Genomic DNA, 20405 nt, shown 5'->3' on the forward strand with positions numbered 1-20405 from the left:
ATATTTTGCTGCTAGGTGTGCCAAAGCATATCAAAATGTAGCTAAAGCAATTCCTTTTTCAAAAATGTAAATGTCAAACAAGCTATTTCTTTTTATTACGAGAAAAAAAAAATAATGTCAAAGTTTGTGTCATCAACACAGAAGATTGTATTTTAATTCAATGTGCCTTGCAAAGTATGAGTTAAAAAAAAAAAATACATTTTGTATTTTACTTTTCTAGAAACAAATCATGCAAGTTTGAAAAGTCTCCGTGTAAAACCTCTTGTTCTGCAGAAAAGAAAAAAAAGAAAAGATAGCTCCCACATTGGCTGCACAAGTATTTCATGCTACTTCGTAGCTGTATGCTAAGGTTGGGACCGGGTCGCCTTGCAAAGAAAATTGCACTAGTTTCGTGGCCGACGGCATTAAATCATGTCTATATGAGATTGGCATCCTGCAGATGAAAAATAATGCCTTCGGAACACTCCCAGTATGTCCACAGAAGCTCACGGAGGCAATAAATGTGCTTGGCACGCAAAACAAAACATACTAATGGGCACCTGTGAATAATCCTGGCTGGTTCGACCCACTGCCACAATCGAAACTAAAATTACAGGAGGACGTTCCCCTGCTCGTTCTCAAGCCGTGCAAGCGTGTCTGCATGGTTTAGTGGATAGCGTGTCTGGCTCGCAACGGGAGGGCCGTAAATTCAAATCCCGCCTCCGCCTAAACTTTTTTTTTATTTTTTTCTTTAAAGCAAATAAATTGCTTTATCAAGTGAAATCATTTGAGACATGTGGCGACTTTTAATTTGCATTACATGTCATGTTTTTGACCACTTTCATTTCACGCAGGACGTTATGTTTCATGCAAGCGTTTGGGTTGTTCGAAATTTCCGTGCGAGGTCTTGTGGCTGTGACGTCATGACTATAAACCTATCGGGATTTTCCTGCCCCACTGACGCCGGCTTGTCTACAACACGAGCTCCTCAATGCTATCGCATTAAAATCCGATGAATGCATGCCATCTTCTGACTCGCTGCTGCCACTTTCATTCACAAAATTGATAGCATATGTACCAGAATTGCTAGTCTGGTGCTGTTTTCAAAGAAAATCGGCACGCATTGAGGATGCCATGCTTGATGTGATTACTCAAAATTCTGGAACTTAAATCGCGTAAGGAATCGCCTCCTTGTGAAATAGCAAAAACCGAGGCAGAAACTCAAAGTAGATTTCTTCCATAGCGTCCTAGATGGCACCGCATTCTAAAAACGGCACTAAATGCGTCGAAGGGGGGGGGTTTGAAATCCATCGACCAAATGATTGATTTGGATAGGTCCGGTAAAGAAAGAGTCAACATTGGTTCCCATTGCATTGTCTAAACAACAAACAAACAAGTTGTTTTTTTTTTCATAAAGTTGTAGTTTTGTTGTTTGGAGAACTGATGATATGCTGGGAACTGAGTGACGTTGTCGGCCCCTGGGTATCCGCTCATTTCTGGTTCTTTCTCATGCCAGGATCAAGGCGCACAAGTTGAAGTACGACTCCGATCCCAACCCCACAGAGTTGAAGGCTCCGGTCTTCGACGACATCAGCAAAGGTACGGCAGCAGTTGGTCCATGCAGTGTGTGCGGCTTCTTGTTGTTGGGCTGTATGTGGACTGTGGTCTCGAGCGAATAGTACTGAGTCACCTCCGTCTTCCGCAGCGCTAAGGGTCTGTGCCGTAAAGGAGGATTATGTGAATGATGCAGCCCTATTAAACTTTGACTACCACAACCTGTGATCTTCCCGACGACTCGCGCTCGTTTTACCAGACTTCAGAATGCAGAAGCTAGAAATCCGGGCTGCTATATAGAAAGCAATGTCTGCTGGAATTTTTGGCTCCAAAAGTCTGTGAATTGCTCGTATTAGGGTGCCTGAACGTCCTTCTGTTCGGGGTGATGACATTCTTTGTAGTACCCAGTGCCGACAGCACATGCTTGCAGGGAAAATGCAAAGCAGTCGCCGGAAACAAAATGCTGCCTTAGTGCAGTTTCACGTGCTCCAGAACAAAAAAGAAAAATAAGCGTTCTGAACAAAATAATTTGATGTCATCACCCTAAGCATAGCACTCATGAAGGCACCCATCTCGTATGGTAGCCAAGTTGGGGGTGTAATCGAACAATGACTGAATTACTACGCAGAGTAATTGATCACAAGTGATTGGGTTAGTCATAATGCATATTGTTTAAGTCTGGAAAACGATTGCTGAGCTGAGATGCCATGTTCTTGACAAAAACGGGGAAAGACTTGTCTCGTGCTTTTTTGCAGCAAAGATTTTCGGTACTATACTTGTGAAAAGTGCCATGCTTCAGCGTTTACAAGCGATCTTCGAGGTCGTCCCTTTCAACGCTGTGTCTCCGGTCGGTTGTTGTTTTGCAGACGAGCCGATGGACGGAGAAATGTTCATCACCAGCAACAGCAATGTGTCCTGGCGACAAGGACGGCAGTTGCTACGACAGTGAGTGTCCTTTAACATTCTTTAAGCACGGGTAGCAAATTATTTTCGTTGCCTTAAAGATTTACGGAAAACAGAATAGACTCCTAACACAGAATGTGATTTATGAGCAGCCTTTCATGGAGCTCTGTAACATTTGGCTGTAACGGCCGGTTGTAGTGGCAGCTGTACAAAAACCGGATGCCAAAATGCGTTGCACTCGCCGGGAACCATATGAAAAGACTTTGGTCCCTCGGCAGGATTTGAACTCAACGCCTTGAGATTGTGGGCTGAACACTCTGCCGATTGAGCTATCCAGGGTTGGTGGTTGGAACATGCAAAAGTGAAGTTGTTTGCACGGTGCATGTGACTGCACGCTTCGCGGCCTTTCCTGTCATGTTGCACCATCTCGCGGCGTGCGTCAGGAATGAGATTGAATCTTGTGTAGGTGGTGCTGTTTAGACGCCCTTCCCTTTTTTTCTGGAAGGCCTGTCACACATTCTGTGCTTACCAGTCTTTTGTCAACATGATTAAGCATGTAAACATTTTTTTATGCACATTTTTTTCTTTTTTTTCTGGAGTTAGGGAGGGAGGGGGGGGGAGATTTTGAGACAAGTTGTAGTGTCATGAACTGAACATACCTTCTTTTCCTGCTAAATTTAGCGGGAAAGTTTGCCACGTCTTGCGACATCTGGATCATATTCTATGTTCAAAGGAGTTTAGCGGGAGCCCAAGTATTTGTTTTCTTTCTCTTTGCTTTCTGGCTTAACGCTAAAACAGTTGTTCATTGTGCATACCACAAATGTCTTGTAAGTTTATGATGTCAATTGGATTACAAGATATTGTCAAGCGTTGTAACGTAGCTCTCGTGCGAAGTAACCACGTTCCTCATTTGCTAGCGTGAAACGGGACAGTAATTGGAAAGCACCCAAGTTTCCGAACCAATAAGTAGTTTTATCTAAGGACTGGGGTATAGTGCACCTAGATTACGGAGTGCTTCCAGCTGCTCTTTCGGTGTCACATGGTTTACAGGCCACTCTGCAACACAAGCTGCAAGGAGATGACCAAAATGTCGATGGCCTTACAGGCATCTCCGTCCCTCAATCCGCTTTCCTCTTTGCCCCGCAACAACGCAGTCCGTGCGCTCTTGGGATCAATCTCCGCAGGAGGCGTCTGCCATTAAACTGTAAAAGCACTCCACCTTTTGAGTTGCTCCCTCTCTAAAACCTAGGCTCCATACCGCAGCATCGCTTATTGCATGGCCCTAGGTCTTTCGTGGTGCGAGCTTTCCCTTTCCGGAGTCAGCAAAGCCCTGGGGCACGCCTTTGTCTCGCAGGTACCTCCAGGAGATAGGCTACACGGACACAATTCTGGATGTGCGGTCAGCACGAGTGCGCACCCTGCTGGGGTTGGGGCCCGCCAATGCGGGCTCTGGGCAGACGGAGGAGAAGTCCCCCCACCCCACCGTCAACGGGGGAGGAGGGGGGACACCCGGGGAACCCCTCAAGCGACCCTCGGACACCCAGCGGCGGTGAGTGTCTTTGTCCCTTTCTTCCGAGCGTTGCCATGGCGTCGTCATCACGTTTGACGAAAGGATGGTGATGTTCAGCGTCAGACAAAAGCCAGTGGTGGTGAATGACAGAATATCTGGCGACAGTGTCAAGTAAAAATGTCAAGCAAAATTGTCAAATAAACATGTCAAGTAAAAGTGTTAAATTACTGTCCGGTAACTGTCCTGTGGCAGTGTCGTGTGACAGTGTCTAGTGACTGTGTCCATTCTCTGCACTCTGGGCAATGGCTGTAGGCTGTTTCTTCATTCTGGGTAACGTCTGTTGAGTGTGTTGCAAGCTGTGTCTTTAGATGCGGTGCTAACAGACGTTATCGTGGGATGTCTGACTTACGTTGCTTTCATTGAACATTGGCATTGTTACTTGGACTTGTGTAGTTCAACATTCAACATCATTTTAAGGCAAAAGCCTTTTGTCTGATCGTTCAGACGACCTTCAAAGTCCTTGAGCGAAAACACGTCGGCGACACGAAAGGTGCCAAAATGTTTGCGTGACCACTCGGGCTGCTGCTCAATCATATGCTCAAGGACGACGCCATCCTTGGCGTCGTCCTAGACGTCCTCTAGGCGTTGTTCTTGACGTCTTCTTTGAGGTCGTCCTGTAGGCGCCGTTCTGGACATCGTTTTTGAGGCCGTTCTAGAGGTCATCCTAGAAGTCGTCCTAGGCGTCGTCCTGGACGTCTTCCTCGGCGTCGTCCTAGAGGTCATCTTAGACGCTGTACTTGGCGTTGATCTCTAGGACATCGTCCTAAACTTTAATACGTGTAGAAACATTACACGAAAGCATTTCACTTGCGGGACTATAATGCTTTCGTTTTCCTATGCGTAAGCAGTCTTTCGGACATTTAGTAGTTCAGTGATGTGATTGCTGTGCCAATTGCCCCAAACTGCACGAGGGGCTAACCCTGCTACATCCTGCCAAAATATTGGTAATCTGCACCAAGCCTGGTGCCAAAAAACCAATTTCAGTCGCCTGTCAAAACAGAAACTAAACTGAGGACCATAACTGAGCATGCGTGTGTTATGTGGCGCAAGCAGTTGCCCGACGCAAAGTACCCTGCATCAATTGTCCAACCAGTCTTGCATGGTTTTCCCGCCGTCTCGTGTTACGCGCTCTCGTCGTCTCGTGGGTCCCCTCTTGCGTCTTTTTTTTTTTTTAAATACAGTTGAACCTCGATGTAACGAAGTCGGTAAAATTCGCAATTTACTTCGTTACATTGAAATTTCGCTAAATCGAAATTTGGCTTTAGCACGCGAAAAAAACAAATTCCGAAACATTTTACGGGTATGAAAACTCACCGAAAATGACATTTATTTAGGGGCAAAGTAGTCCGCGAGTTTTGCTTGCGCCTTGTCTGAAAGTAGCAGCGGCGTCGGCGGCGTCATACGGCGTTCGAGCGCCCAGAGCGCTTGCACGGCATCTTGCTGCCCATGCGACGCCGTGTACCTCCTCAGTACGTCCATTGCGTCGAGCACTTCCCGAGTGCTCAGTGCGAGTGCTCGTGATCTCGGCAGTTTCTTCAGGATGGCGTCCAAAACGTTTGCTTTCTCATCCAAAGAAAGAACTTTACGTTTCCTTATGCCAGCAAGCACGTAAGTGAACCGCCCGGTTAAAAAATAAAGCTGTTTAGTTTAGGCGGTGCCAATGTTTCCAACCTACACAGCACTCTTGACCGCACAGTTTACTTGCCCCCTTGCGCCCACAGTGTGCTTGCGCCTTTGCTTTACATCACGCTCGCAAGACGATAATCAGTCTTTTCGGTCTTCTCCTAGATGGCACTGCCCGTGCGGTCGCGCCATCACGTCGCTCCCCCGCTGAAGTTGGCTCCCGCGCTACCCGCAGTACAGTGGACTATGATGATCAGTGAATGTCAGTGGTGATGCTGTTATGCCGTGTTAACTTTTTGCTCGGCATTTTCTGGCCAGCCTCACGGAATCCGCTTTGCCGCATGCCTCGCCGGCGCTATCCTCGGCGCTATCCTCGCCGGCGCCATCCTCGGGCAGCCTAGGAACGTTGGAAGGCCTGTCCCCGTGAAGTAACCTATCAAGCGCTCGCGTTTGCGCATAATTTTTTTTTTAACCACAATTTTTTTGCGAAGTTGTTTTTAGAGTTGATTTATTTATTGCCTTCTATGGCAATGGCGCTTCGTTATATTGAAATAGCAGCAAAATAGACTTCGTTATATAGGGACTAAAAATACATGGGGTCTATGGGCAAGAAATTATGAAACATGAAATACTTCGTTAAATCGAGGATTTCGTTACATTGAAGTTCGTTATATCGAGGTTCGACTGTATTTTCAAGGATAGATGCGAGTGTGTGTGGACGCTCCGACGCTAGCATGCTGGGTACCACCCATGCCGTCATGCTGTGAAACGAAACCACATTTGTACGTGGCAGGAGTTACTTTGTGAGCTGAAGCACTCGCTCCGGAAAGCAACGGCCAAGGTAAAACTACATTTGGTCCCTGCCTTCCAGTCACCGTGGTCGCACGACGTCTGGTGTTGCCGTCCTTACGTCGTGACACTTTCTAAGATGAGACTAAGTACCGCCATATGTACATCAACATTCCTGTTCTTGTTTATATCATGCATTACTACAAAAATCCCTCTTTAACTCGGACTGCTATGTCGAAGTATTGTTAACCAAGGTTTCTCTCTGTGGGCTTTCTTTCGAGGGGGACCCTGGCACTTGAAAAGTCTGCCGCGAAAGAAAGTTGGCGAACAGAAGTGAGCTAAAGCAAAGAAGGCAATGTCTGCATGCTGAACCCGCAGAACGCACTTGTTTTTCTCAAGTTCAGTCGTTGCACATAGCGCTGCAAGAAATTTTTGACCCTGGCTCGCAATGTCTTGCATCGATGCGCTCAGGTTCTTTTTTTTTTTTTGTGTGTGTGTTAGGTTGTACCTTGTTTGTTGGCCTGGCAAGCTCGTGCCGCTGTACTATTTTTTGTCGTATGCTCAACAGCAGTTACATTTCGCATACAATTTTGGGAATCGATTGGCAAAAGGGAAAAGTGACATAGTTTCAGTTACGATCGAACAGCCCTTGTCTCTCCTTGAGCGATGAAGCACGCGCAACTGCAAGCCTGCCGAAGTTGTCCTCATGTGCATGTGAACATGATTGCACGACAAAGGCACCATCCGGGACTCTTGTAATTTATTGTTAGGGGTTTGAGCTCCTTAGGGGCTAGCCATGTCCGTGAGCTCACATGCTCACGAGCACGTGAGCACGTGCTCCCGTGCTTGTGTAGGGCAAAAGAAAAACAACCGCATCTCCACGTGGTGAATGATGTTGATTGGAGCGAAGCTCTGGTGGTGCTTGTCTGCGTAGACGGTGAGCCGCAGCATGCCGAGCCTTTCGTTCGTTTTCATCCGTGTCAGAAAGAGAATGTGTGGTATGGAACGTGGTTATATACGCATTTGGGCATTTGGCCGCAGTGTGACATGGATGAAAACAAACGAAAGGCTTGGCATGCTGTGGCTCAGTGTCTACGCAGACAAGCACCACCAGAGCTTCGCCCCAATCAACCTCATTCACCACGGGGAGATGCGTTTTTTTTTTTTTTTTTTTTTTACGTTTCTTTTTTTTGGACAAAAATCTGGCACGTCGGGAACCAGTAAATTGGTGGCAAGCAGTTTTTCGGAATTGCTCGGCAGTGCCTACAGCACTGTACACTTGTGCAATGTCTCAGCAGTAAAAGCACATGCAGCGAGTTCCGTCACAACACATCACATCAAAACACAACACAGCACAAAGTGCCCTTCGTTTGTACAGCACTTAAAACAAATTTTTATTTTTCTAAGAATATCTGCTCCAAAAGTCACTTTTGCTGTTCCGAAACACTGTCTTGGCTGCTCCAAAAGCCACTTTTGCTGCTCCAAAACACTGCTTTGGTTGCTCCGAAAGGTGCTCCAAAATGGTTTCGGCCAATCCCATCACTGCTAGTTAGAAAATGACGTTAAAAATTGAATCGGAGGTTGCCGTCACTGAACTTACCGCCGCTGGACGTGGTCTCAATGTTTCTGCCCTCGTTGTTTCCCAATGTGCAGGGTGCCTGGCAAGAAGATGGCCAACGTGGCGGAGAACACGCTGCTGGATGCTGAGGCGTCTGTGCTGGCCACGTTTGACTTCCTGGCCACAGAGAACGTGGACATGGATGACGAGGAGGACAACTTCAGGTGGGCTCTTGCTGTCCGCTCCCAGCTGAGCTTACTGACTGAGTGAGGGCCCACCGTGCTTACTGTGCAGCAGCCATGGTTGCTGTTGCCTTGTGCAAGAAAAGAATGTGGTGCTGTAGGAAGCATTCGCATGTCATCATCAGCCCAAGCTAGGGGTGAAAAATAACCATTTGAACGGTGCGATAGGAATCTGGCAAACGCTTGCTGTCGGCACACGCTTGACTTCAAAGCACAGAGCTATGGTGGCCATTGAATACTCTATAAAGCTACTGATTGCACAGGCACAGCAGAACACGCACTTTGATGGGTCTGCACGTCTAGTGCGAGTGGCTCCACGGTAGGACGTTTCCGTTAAAAAGTCGTATCTTGGGGAAAACATTGTTACGCCAGCAACTCAAATACCTGTATCACTGTTGGAGGTATATTTCAATTAGGTTACATTATATTCACATCTTTGCTATATACTAGTCTTTACCGTAGAGGTTTTTGCTGTACGTCCTGTTGCGTTGCTTCGGAAAGTTGGAAGACGTCTGCCTTGGCTTCGAGGTCGTGGACCGAACGATGATGTTGTTCACAACGGGACATGAACTTTCTGCCATCATAACTTCTTTTAACGCGGAATGTGTTTTATGAGTCGTTTCCTATGATAAAGTCGTCGTGATTGTACGTCAGGAGTGTGCAACAGGAACGTGTGTTAAGAATGGAGGGAGCATTGCGTGAAGTTAAGATTACGTATAAAGTTGGAGCCTCAGCGGGGCTCGAACCTGGGCCGGTGCGGTGGCATCCGGATGCAGTACCCCCTGAGCTTCGTAGCACAGCGGCTATTGAGGAGTAAATGATTTTTTCTTTTAATGCTAATGTTCCAGCGAGAGCGGCGCATTTTGAATTGAAATAATGAAATAAATAAATGAATAAAATAAAATAAATAAGAGGTAATCCATAAATAAAGATAGCAAAATAAAATGTTAGTAAATGAAAATGAAAAAAAAATTTATGAAAAAATTAAAAACCTAGCATGGGATACATTCTGTGCTCCCTGGTCTTTATCAGCACGATCAAGCCTGAATTTTTTCTTGTCATGTTTTGGACTGGAGGTTGTAAGGACAGTCAAAGTATTGTCAGAACTATAAAGGAATGAGATCTACTGCACTTCTCTTAAAGTCAAGTTTAAATGTTTGGGCATCAAATGAAGCGAAAGGTGCAGAAACATGTTTGTCGTGCCCCAAGAAACCCATTATGGAAAGGGGCCTCTGTTTTGGGAGGGTTTCTTTCAAAGTTTGTCTCTCACAATGGAAATCCGCGAAATAATTTAGAAATCTTCGACTTTACTGTTTCGGGACTAAGGATGAAATGACGTTGTGCAGAAAGGGTAACCAAAAGGAGTATCAACCTGGCATGTTTTTCTTTGGCTGGCCGTTTTAGTGACGAGATGGAAGACGCAGTGTCGGCAGATGACGAGGCGGAAGAACGGATGGACAACCGGAGAATCAAGTCTAAAGTGAGCATGCCTTGACTGTTCTGCCGTCTGCATACCATAATTACTCAAATAATTAATGCACTTTTTTTTTCCGAAAAATTTACAGATATTGGGGGGGGGGGGCAGCATTTATTACGCAGAGTAAAAGTTCTGCATTTACTGACTTCGTGCAAATGTCTCCACTGATGAAGGCGCACCCACGACTGGGTGGGGGCGCGCCACAGTAACCATGCTTTATAAATTGTTAACTTTTTTAGCGTGCTTTCGTCGTGCCTTTTGCCTAAAGAAAAGCGCCCTACGAAGTTCACTCAGCACGGAGAGCAACGCGACCGTTCTTAGGCCTAACCACTTTCACGATTTCACTGTCCAAAAGTGGACCACAGACGTTGGCGTGTTTGTTGACATCAATGCATCCGATAGGCGAAGAATGTCCGAGGCTGGGCGATTCCTTGACCCAAGCTTCGTCAAGTGTGCATGCCGCTCGGTTTCACGGTCGGTCACTTCTGCAGCTACGCACTTGCCACCGCTTTCAGCCATTACGAGAGCGGCTTGGCTTGGCTTGACTTGGCCTGACTGCTTGGCGGCAAAAGAGAATTGGCTTGGTGGCTAGCTAAGTTGGTTGCAATTTGAAACTTCCGGAGCCGAAAATTGGAGATGTGTTCATTATGCTAATGGAAAAAAAAAGTCCAAATGTTGGTACACATTGTGTTGGGGTGCGTTCATTATGCAGTTGCTTTCATTATGCGAGTAAATATGGTAAGTGGCACCACCGTAGGAAGCTACGTCAAAGTTCAACTCTGAAATTAAGAGGGACGGTTTCCTCCATGGGTTCTGAAACTCCAGGTGCCCAAGCACTCCCCATACTACCCCTACGGGTTCCTCAAGCATGCAGCCCTACCCCAAGCGTTTTTCTAGTTTGAGGAGAATTTACACGTGCTGAGCCGTGCATTGATGCACAAGAATCACCCAGGCACTTCCACCTTTCTGCCTATGGTCCGTTGCAACTCAAGAAGGTAGGGCAAGGGTGCCGTACGTTTTCACATAATGAGCACACTTTTTTTCCTGAAAAATTGATCCATATTTCGGAGGGGGGGGGGGGAGGTGTCATTACACGGGGTAAAATTTGTGCACTTACACACTTCATGCCAATGTCATATTAGGTGTCAATAGGACACGGCAAGGTACTGTGGCACGTCTCCAGTGATGGAGGCACACCCACGGCTGGTCGGGGGCGCGCCACAATAACCATGCTTTATCAATTGCAAACCTTTTTAGGGCACTTTCAGAGTGCCTTTTGCCGAAGGAAAAGCGCCCTACGAAGCTCAGCCAGCACGAAAAGCAACACGACCATTCTTAGGCGATATATATTGCTAGTATACGACAGGCACGCTCAGGTATAATCCGCGACTACGCGTATAAAAACTCGTACGAAGTCCAACCCCCGACCGCCAATCGCATGGATCAAGTTTCGTTCACGAAGAGGCTACCAGACGCTCTCAGCCTAAGCGCAGTGTGCACCTCGCCGTGCCATTCTTTTGCGGGTGAAATAAACGCATTTACCCGGAGTATGTGAAATTAGGCCTAACCACTTTCACAATTTCACTGTCTGAAAGCGGACCACAGACGACGGCTTGTTTGTTGACATCAATGCATCCGATAGGCGAACAATGTCCGGGGCTCGGCAATTTCTCGACCCAAGCTTCGTCGAGTGTGCTCGACACTCGGTTTCACGGTTGATTACTTCCGTAACTACCACAACTACGCACTTGCGGCCATTACGTGAGCAGCCTGGCTTGGCTTGACTTGGCCTAACTTGGCCTGACCGCTTGGTGGCAAAAGAAAACTGGCTTGGTGGCTTGCTAAATTGGACGCAATTCGAAACTCGCGGATCCGAAAATTAGAGGTGCATTGATTACGGGAGGGGAAAAAAAAAGAAGTCAAAGTATTGATGCCCGTTGTGGGGGGTGCATTTATTATGCGAGTGCGTGCATTATGCGAGTAAATACGGTAAGTCGGGCCGGGGAGGAGGAAGCAGACGGAACGCTAAAGAGAGAAGGTTTCCCCCCCACTCCTCCAGCATTCTGTCTGCTGCCTCCTCCCCAGCCAGTCTTACCCTCGCCCTACCTTCTTGAGTTGCAATGGACAATATTGTCTGTAGTATTGCCAACAAAGTTTGTAAACTTTAGAACCACATTATTGGAAGACAATTGAAAGGAAAACTAAGCAAAAATGCTCAATCGGGGTCATTTACCTATTATGCCTTCATCGGGTACCCTAGAGTGTGCCGCGAGCTTTATAGTAGTCAAACAACGGAGGGACCTTGTTTATTCAGTCTCCCTCCAAGTTCGCAAAGAAACCGCTGCACATATTGTCCGACGTCTGGTTAATACGACTTTTGTACTCTGTTCACATACCATATAGGAGGGAAAGCCCGCGCACGACGTCATCATTGGTGGGGTTTAAACCACCTCAAGCAACAAATGCACCGCAGCTCGAGAGGAGTCAACGCAAGACGCTGGGCACGTCCGTCTTGGCGTCGCCGCATGCTGGCATTGCACCTGTTGCGAGACGCTGCAACACGTGCCGTATGGGGGAGGGAGGGAGGGAGGGGGAAGCACAGTCCTTGTCTTCTAGGCAGTATTGAATCCCCCCTAAGCGTCAGATGTTTATCTTTGCCACACTATCACGCCCCCACCCGTACCTACACGCAGAGCGCGGGGTCGGACGCCGAAAGCGAGGCGGTCAATTGGTCTGGAAAGCCCACAGTCCCCGCCCGCGGCATTGTTCGTGCGGGTGTGAACGGAATACGGGGGTGGGTCACGTTCTGTTGCATCCGTTACGAAGCAAACGCCGGGCAGGAAAGCGGTTGCGAGTCGTTGTTTGGGGCGGGCCGCCTTTCGAAACATCACGTCTGTCAATGAAACGTTTCATTCCGACAAGGCCGTCGCTTCCACGAGCACCAACCAATCTGTCGATCTGTCGGGAAGGCACTTGCTGAGTGTGTCTTGTTCCCTTGCTTCGCTTCCAGGCGCTAGGTGCGGGAGATGACCTGGGCGACGCGGACTCCGAGAGTGTCCTGACGGAGTTTGACTTCCTGGGACCAGACTCTGGCGAGGGCGGCCGCGAGGCACGGAGCCAGGGCGATGGCTCTGACTGGGGTGAGCATTTGCCTGCCCCATTCGCTGGTCGATTCCGGTCGATTCGGGCACCTCTGCAGTGAAATGCCACTTGAACAAACTGTTCAGACGAGCAAACATGCATGAGGTTCCCCAGCAGAACACCATTGTGTATAATGCATTCAGCTTAGTAAACTTTCACTTATGTAAAGTCTTTTTTTTTTATGTCATTAGTTTTTACTGTGGGAGAACGGCGGGGAGGAGCTTCAATTGTTCCGCCTCCAGCACAAGCGTCCCGCCTTCCACGATGCTTCGGCGTCTCTCAACCCTCAAACGTGCACTTGCAGCCGAAGCACCATGGAAGGCAACAAGCGTGTGCCGGAGGTCGGGCACCCAAAAGGGCACGCCCCTACCGTTCTCTTGCTGTCCGAGACTAGAGACCTACTCGATCCTTTTTTTCATTTTTACGGTATTCTGCTTTTCTTTTTTTGTCTTTACTAGCTTTGTACCATGTGCATGCTACTGCGGCCAATGGCTGTTTCTGTTCGGGGTAAATGGAGCAATAAAGAACTGAATGAGCTACGCTTAGAGGTGATCGGCGCTTTGATTTGAGTGCAGAGTGGGCACAATTGGTGGCGGTTGCCACTCGGCCGAGCTTGAATGCATTGTCGGAGAGGTCGGGCGATGCCGTTTTGCTTTGTTGTGGACTGTTTTTAACCATATTAAAGAGCAGAAAAGCATTTCCAGTGATGTTGGACAAACCTTTAGATAGCAGGCAGTAGCGATTACTTATAGGTACCAAGATGGCCGAACTGTCGTTGATCTCGAGCATAGCTCATTTAGAGGCTCTCGCCTGATCCTTTCGGCGTCTCATCGGTTCACGTTTGCCCGGTCTGAGGAACAGTTGTTCGAGTCCTGCGAGCGTGCGGCTCAAGTTTCGCACCAGGTGTCGCGTCCTGTTCCGAGTAGGAACGAGATCCGAACCCCCTCGGAGACTTCCTGGCAAAGTGAAGTGTGTCAATTTAACTTTTGCAGTGCATGAATTTAAGTTTTGCAGTGCATGAATTTATCTTTTGTAGTTTATGAGTTTAATTCTTGAAGTGTATGAGTTTAATTTTTAAGGCGTACAAAATTAACTGGTGAAGCACATGAGCTCATAAGCTGAACAAGGGAAGTAGAAGCTCTGGGGGTTTAGGACAGTGAGGGAAAAACAAATGTTGGGAAAGTGGAGACAACCAAGCAGGGGTATGTGGTTGGTTGCATAAGTTAAAAAGAAAATAAATACTATAGTCTTAACTTTTTCCTGTCGATCCGTTGGGCAGAAGATATGCGCACCCCGTTGTGCAGAGGCGTACCACCTCCCCCCTGCTAGACGTTGCAAGCCGCCCCTCGACCCAGGGTGTCTAGCCGTATTCGTCCATCTGTCCCGCACGTTGGCACACAGTATTTTCTTTTGTCCACAACTGTACCTTTCGTCATCGCATCAGAAACGGTCGTTACGGCACTCTCATTAAGCTCACAGCCTCGGAAGTAGCTGGTAAATGATTCTGGAGCTCACCGTCTTTTGTGTGGATTGGGAGGGGAGGTGGGTTTTCTGGGGTCTGGGTCGTCTGTTAGTCTGATCGGGGGGGACAGAAAAGTCAGAGGTGTTGGTCTGGCACCCGAGAAAGAGAGGAACGGGGCTTCACTGAAACGCACGGGGGCGTGGCGACACAGACGGCTCTGAGGAAGACGAGGAGGACGACGAAGAGACAACCGGGGAACAGTGGGGTGCGGACCCTCGGCTCATCTCGCAGTTGGTCGAAGAGTACCGCAGGGAGCGCAAAGGACGCAAGGGCGCCCCCTCCCAGAGTGAGTCTTCTCGTCCCCCCTTCCCTTTCCCCTCCACCTGTCTCTCTCTCTCCCTCTATCTTTCTCCTTTCGGGAGGCAAGCCGTCGGAGTCACTCTAGTCTGGGGCTCTCGGGGGATGACAACAGTTACGGTCGTGAAACAGGATTAGAATTGACAGATTAATCAGACCCAACTGCACTTTAGTTGTCCTCCTCGAGGGTGCATGCGCAGCCAGTGCACTGTGGAGGGCAACGACTGCGTACTGGCGTGTCCAAAAGAGGACACTGTAGATTTCGCTCCCGACATTGTGCGTCTGCGTTTAAATGTAGCAGAAGAGGATGGAACTGGGCCAGGATTGCTCTGCTCGTAAGCGATGAATTGGCTATTTAGTAGTATACTATGCGTTAACAGAAACGAAAGATAAATAATTGTGCTGTTGGTGCCCAACTACTAGTACCAGACCAGTGTGTGTGCACAGACTCTACGTGTCAACGTGGTCTGACCGCCGACTGAAATCCAATTATCGAAGGTTCGAAAGATGCCGTTGGTTCTACCGGTACTTGGATGTCGGTATCTTTCGATCAAAGGAACACTGGCTGTTTGTGATAACAAACGAAAGCCATTGGTGTTGCTATGGTGGACGAATATTCATAGCCCGTCGTAAAACGTGGGTTGCGAGGCTGTTTGAAAATTGTAGGAAAGGTAGATTTTGTATAATAACTGGAATGATTCTTACAAACCCGCCCTCTCTGTAATGCCCCACTGGGTCTTTTAGAGGTACTTAAATAAAGTAAATAAGTAAAAACTATTTGAGGAACTTCCTTTAAAGTCGCTATAATGTTCTGTTTACTTTTTGTTTTGTGGAAGTGAACCTTAGGTGGATATTCAGCGTACAAGGGCAAAGTGACTCCGACGACCCAGCTTTCTTCCCTTCCCCAAGACCATCCTATCTTCTGTATCGGCTCGTCTTTTTTCTGGCTGGAGTTTTGGCTTTCTGTGTGCATTTGTCTGTTGGTTTTTTACTATTTTTATATTTACTTAATGTACACTGCTTGTATCTTGCAGCACTTTGCATGTATTGAGTTGCCCGTTTCATTGAGGGGAAACCGTGCAAGTCGCTAGGTCATGCTGGCAACTTTGGAGCGGCTGGAACCCTTTTTTGCTGAGGGGTAATGGCGTCGGGTCTGGCAACTTTGAGACGGGGACGGCAAGAACATGTTGAGGAGCTGCCCATTCAACCATAGAGGATTTTGAGGAGTTCCGAGGGAGCTGGGGAAAGGTGAAGCTTGAGGTCCAGTTTAGTTTTGGTGTTCACTGAAACTTTTGAAAGGCTGCTGCCTCAGAGCTTCTGAAGTTCACATTCGCTTGCTTTAGTCATAGATGGCTCAGCCCGAATTGCCAGCTTGTACTGTCAGTAACACTGCAAATCAAACGAATGACTGCGTCGAGAACACAACGCACATTCGAGTGAAGAGTACGCAAACTCTCGTGGACGGCCTTCCGACTGGTGGAAACTTTTTTGTAGATGCGGCCCAGGCAATCAAAACCTTTCGCTTGTGCTCGAAGTTGTCATTGGCACGACCTATCTTTTTGCAAAACTTCCCCTATATTATTTTTATGTTTCTGCTTTTCAGAAAACTTCTTTTGGCTTTTATTAATTCTGTTTTTGTTTTTTTTAATCTGCTTGTTGATCTTAGATCTTACTCTTGCACACGCACTGTTTTTCGTTCTTAACCTGCTGCTTTGTTTATTGGGTTAATGCTGTGCCGGCAGTTACCTTTTTGCATCATTCCCAGAGTACCTTATGCATTGCATTTGGGTTCAGTTCACTCTATTCTGGCATTTGATTCTAGATCTAGAATCACTATACCTATAGTCAGACGCGGGGCGTGGACGGGTCCCAAACGTCTCATTATCGCTCCGCATCCAACGAGTTTTGGCGTTAGCCAATAAGAACGCCAGAGGGTGAATTGCCAAGCAAGAAGCCTCGTTTTGTAAGTTGTCAAATGGCTATAGCTGTAGCGTCGTTTTAAACCTTAGAGATCTCTTTCCTCTGACCTCTAAAACTGAACCCTTTTCAAATGCACGTTGGAGTGAGCTGAACTGCAGAGTAACTGTATGCTAGGCACGCTTTATTGACAGTTTGATTGCACGTTTGACACCTTTCGTGCCGAACGACGTTGGTAGCACATTGATTCACGGAGTGAAGCTTTCTCTGTCCGATTGCCTGGGCGTCCTCGCCCCCGGATGGATGCTCCGGCGGTCTTTGGTGAAAGCTTCACCCTCGAGTGTTCTAGCGCATGTCACGTCGCTCACGCAGTACTAACGGCGTTCGCTTACTGCGCCGTCGTGTGCCCAATCGAAATTGATAGTTGCCGGCAGGATGGGAACAAAGGAGCTTCTCTTTAAAGCATCCGGCTTTACTTCTGCTGGCAACTATAGCGCCGAGATTTAGATCAGGTTTTAGCTAAGCACGAACCATTGTGTTTCTATCTGCGACGTCGGAGCCGCTTGCTTTACTGACTAGAGCACCTTGGAAGGCAGTAAGGTTACACTATAGACGAGTCGTAACGGGAGGCTCTTGAAGAAAATACCTACCGACCCAGAGCGCTGCCGGCACACGACGCGCTAGTACTCGTGAGAGAGAGAGACTGCACTGCATGGATCCTGCTCTAGTTTTTTTTATTTTTATTTTGTTTGGACTTGCATGACGTTGCTCCGCCCCCTCCCTTCCCTCTTTCCCCCGTGCACGATTGCATCCGACCAGGGCCAAAGCGGTCCGCCTTGCAAGCAATGCTGGCTTCGCTGTCAACGCCCCCCGGGGCAGGCTCCGCCCCCTGCGAGGAAGGCTCCGCCCCCACCCCGGGCTCCTCTTTTTCCTCCTCCCCCTGTGCCCCTCCTCCCCAGCCCACTGGCTCCACCTCCAGGGAGTCTCCCTCATCCCCCTCTGCCCCCTCCTCCTCCTCCTCGTTCACGTCTGCTTCGGGGGACGGCATGCTCAACGGCAGCGGCCAACCGCAGCAGGGGTCTCGCCTGGGTTACGCCTCTTTTCTGGAGGAGGCGGAGGATAACGGTACGTGGGCGGGGCTTAGGTAATGATTGACACGCGTCGGCCGCGACCGTGCTATCTTAAGCGTGCAGAAACTGCCCGGAATACCGCCTGTAGCTTTGAAACTGTGTGCCAGGGCCAACGTTACTAGGTCGAAGTCGGTTGGCACGCTTCCTAGATCGCCCGACACCTTTTCCTGGCACATCGGCTCGGTGGCGCTCACTACTACGGACGGAAGCAACGAAACCGGTGAAATTTTAGATGCATGTTGCCTGCGGTGGAAAGTGGATACCAAAAAAAAAATCTTGTGCGGGCGATCTGCAGTTCTGGCGCATGCGACAAAAGAGTTTCTTGCAGGTTTCCATGTTATCGTCTGGGACCTGCACACTCGTGATATTGGTTCCCGTGACGTGCGAGTTTGTGGCAGATTTCCGCGTTTTCTTGTCGCGGTCCGTGCGCACAATGTCAATTTGTGCGGCGTGCAAGTTTAACCGGTTTCCGCATATTTTTCGCACTGTGAAACGTGAATGTGCTGCGTCCGCAGTCTGCAGTGTCCTCTCCCGCGACACGGGAGTTCGTAGCGAATTCCCACGCAGTTATTGCATTGTGAAGCGCAAAATTGTGGGGTCTGCGGCCTGCAGTATCAGGTCCCGTGTCACGTGGTTTGTAGGGGGTTCCCCTTGTTTTTATTATTAATTTTTCATAAAGTTCTGTTGTCTCATCCCGGATTATGGCCCACATTATGTTTTTTACCATTTATTATCATTTTGGGTTGGCGGCCCTTACAGGATTTTACGGTATAGTGTGGTTTTCCAGTGAATGCGAAGTTCGTACAAAAGTCGGTGAAAAAAAAGCGTCATTCAAAAACAATCGGTTTCCGTTGGGCGTTGCCGCGGTGGTGCTAGGAACACTACCCACCCATGCCCGCTCGTGTGCAGGCAATGGACAAGAATCGTTTCCGGACGGCACTTTTTTGTGGAGCTCGTCAACTAATAGGTCCAAGGACGTTGGCCAGATCTGGTACAAGACTATCACATAGTGGCACATTAAGGCTGGTGCGCACATTTGTTTTTGACTGTGTCGAGTGTATTGTCATCTCGTGTTACCGCTTAATTAACGTACTGGCACACTGGCACCATAAGTGGGGTAACCCTGGAACACACCTGGCCTGTGTATATATTTCAACAATACTTTTGAACATTTTTTTCACTGTGGGCTTGAAATATTCTGACAATGTTACAGGTGACCGGTTCTCATAAATAGTGCATAGATTTCACCTTGCAAATGGCGTGAAGCTTTCAGCCTAGTTATACACGGGTTAGAGGTGTTCTAAATCCACCTCATAGATGGCGCCAGTTTGCCAGCGTGTTTTAAGCGGTCGCAAGAGATGACAACACAATCTGCACAGTCAAACACAAGCGTGTGAACCAGCCTTTATGTGCCGCCACTACTGTACAAGAAACATTTCCGTTAATTAATCTCGTAGGGTTTGTTATGACCGCATCCGTCCGTATTTGATCGTTCGGTCGTTCGTTGGTTTCACGAGTTACTGCGGGAGTGGTGGTTCACACCATCGCCCTCGATGTGAACCACCACTCCCACGAACATAACCTAAAATTCCAAAAAAGGCTGGACGTGCTTGAAATATCCACGGTAAGTTATGCTAAACAACTCTATGCTGCGTTACTCTTCTTAGCAATATTTTCGCTGTTAAGAGCGTGTCCCAGTGCTCCTTATTGAATTTTTTTGAGGATGTTGCTTCGCTGTGGCGAATTGCAGCCACTTTTTTTTCGTATTGCCTTAGTGACTGATGCAACAGGAAAGCCCTTTAAGTGTTTGGGCATTTGCCCTGTGAGCACCCGGAATGGGGAAAACTTAAAAATGCTTAAAGATAGGCAGTGGGAGAGGAGGACTTTGGTTTACAACAGCGCAGACACGTCCCGGGAGATTGGCAGCGGGTGCGTTAAAGGGATATTTCAACAAAATTTGAAATATACTCGTCGTGTTTGGAAATAGGTTTAATATGATCCACAATATCCGTTAGTGACAATCGCACATTTTTATTTTGAGCTTGATGGCTGTATTTTTCGTTATAAACGGCCCACTCTGGCAAACGCTCGGAGAGCAGCTAGCGGAGAGCACGTCATATTCACCACAATCGTGACTTAGTTTGTCTCGGGACCTTACGTCCGGACACAGCGGACGCTGCGAGCTATCCCAGCCAATCCCGGACTGTGGACGTAGCCCGTGATAAGCTTTCCGCGCGTCGCTCTGCCCCCTCTCCAAGGTCACGTGACATTCACACAGCCTTGGATAGGCCCCAATGGCTCGTAGCATCCACTGAAAGCAGCCGAAGCAGTTTAGCGATCGAACCACCCCAAGTAACCCCAAAGCTGCCTTTGAACAAATTTTGAGGGACAATAGCGACTTCTGGGACACACAAAAGAGGAGAATCGCAGGGAGAGGGGAGTTCCTCCTTCAGCTCTTCTCTCGTCGTGGCGGGAGGCGAGACAGTTCCCATCACTACCTGTCAAGGTTCCTAGACGGGCATTACAAATGAGGCAATAGCGACATCCACCAGGTGCCCTTTGCTAATCGTTTAATTTGTTTTAAAATTTCTTTTTTCGTGTCTCTTTTAACTAGAGATTAGTGTGTCTGATGTAACAATGCTCCCTTGAACACAAATAGACCAAGAAATAAGCTTCAAAAGTTTGTTGTAGTATCCCTTTAAT

At 48.0% G+C, this 20405-nt stretch overlaps 1 protein-coding gene across 3 annotated transcripts in view; it reads left to right on the forward strand.

The window, feature by feature from the left end:
* The window catches only part of LOC8038336 (striatin-3), a 68961-nt gene that overhangs the window by 36266 nt on the left and 12290 nt on the right, over positions 1-20405 (forward strand). The window contains exons 3-10 of one of the 3 annotated variants that reach the window (XM_029974583.3): positions 1496-1578; positions 2400-2478; positions 3791-3985; positions 8072-8200; positions 9623-9698; positions 12706-12835; positions 14510-14644; positions 17392-17697. In XM_029974583.3, coding sequence (XP_029830443.3) covers positions 1496-1578; positions 2400-2478; positions 3791-3985; positions 8072-8200; positions 9623-9698; positions 12706-12835; positions 14510-14644; positions 17392-17697 — 1133 coding nt within the window. The remainder of the gene's footprint in view (positions 1-1495; positions 1579-2399; positions 2479-3790; positions 3986-8071; positions 8201-9622; positions 9699-12705; positions 12836-14509; positions 14645-17391; positions 17698-20405) is intronic. The other 2 variants (XM_029974584.4, XM_029974585.3) reach the window with 2 other exon arrangements.

The sequence above is a fragment of the Ixodes scapularis genome, unplaced genomic scaffold (genome assembly GCF_016920785.2).
Source record: "Ixodes scapularis isolate PalLabHiFi unplaced genomic scaffold, ASM1692078v2 PGA_scaffold10__122_contigs__length_95168666, whole genome shotgun sequence".
Lineage (NCBI taxonomy): Eukaryota > Metazoa > Arthropoda > Arachnida > Ixodida > Ixodidae > Ixodes > Ixodes scapularis.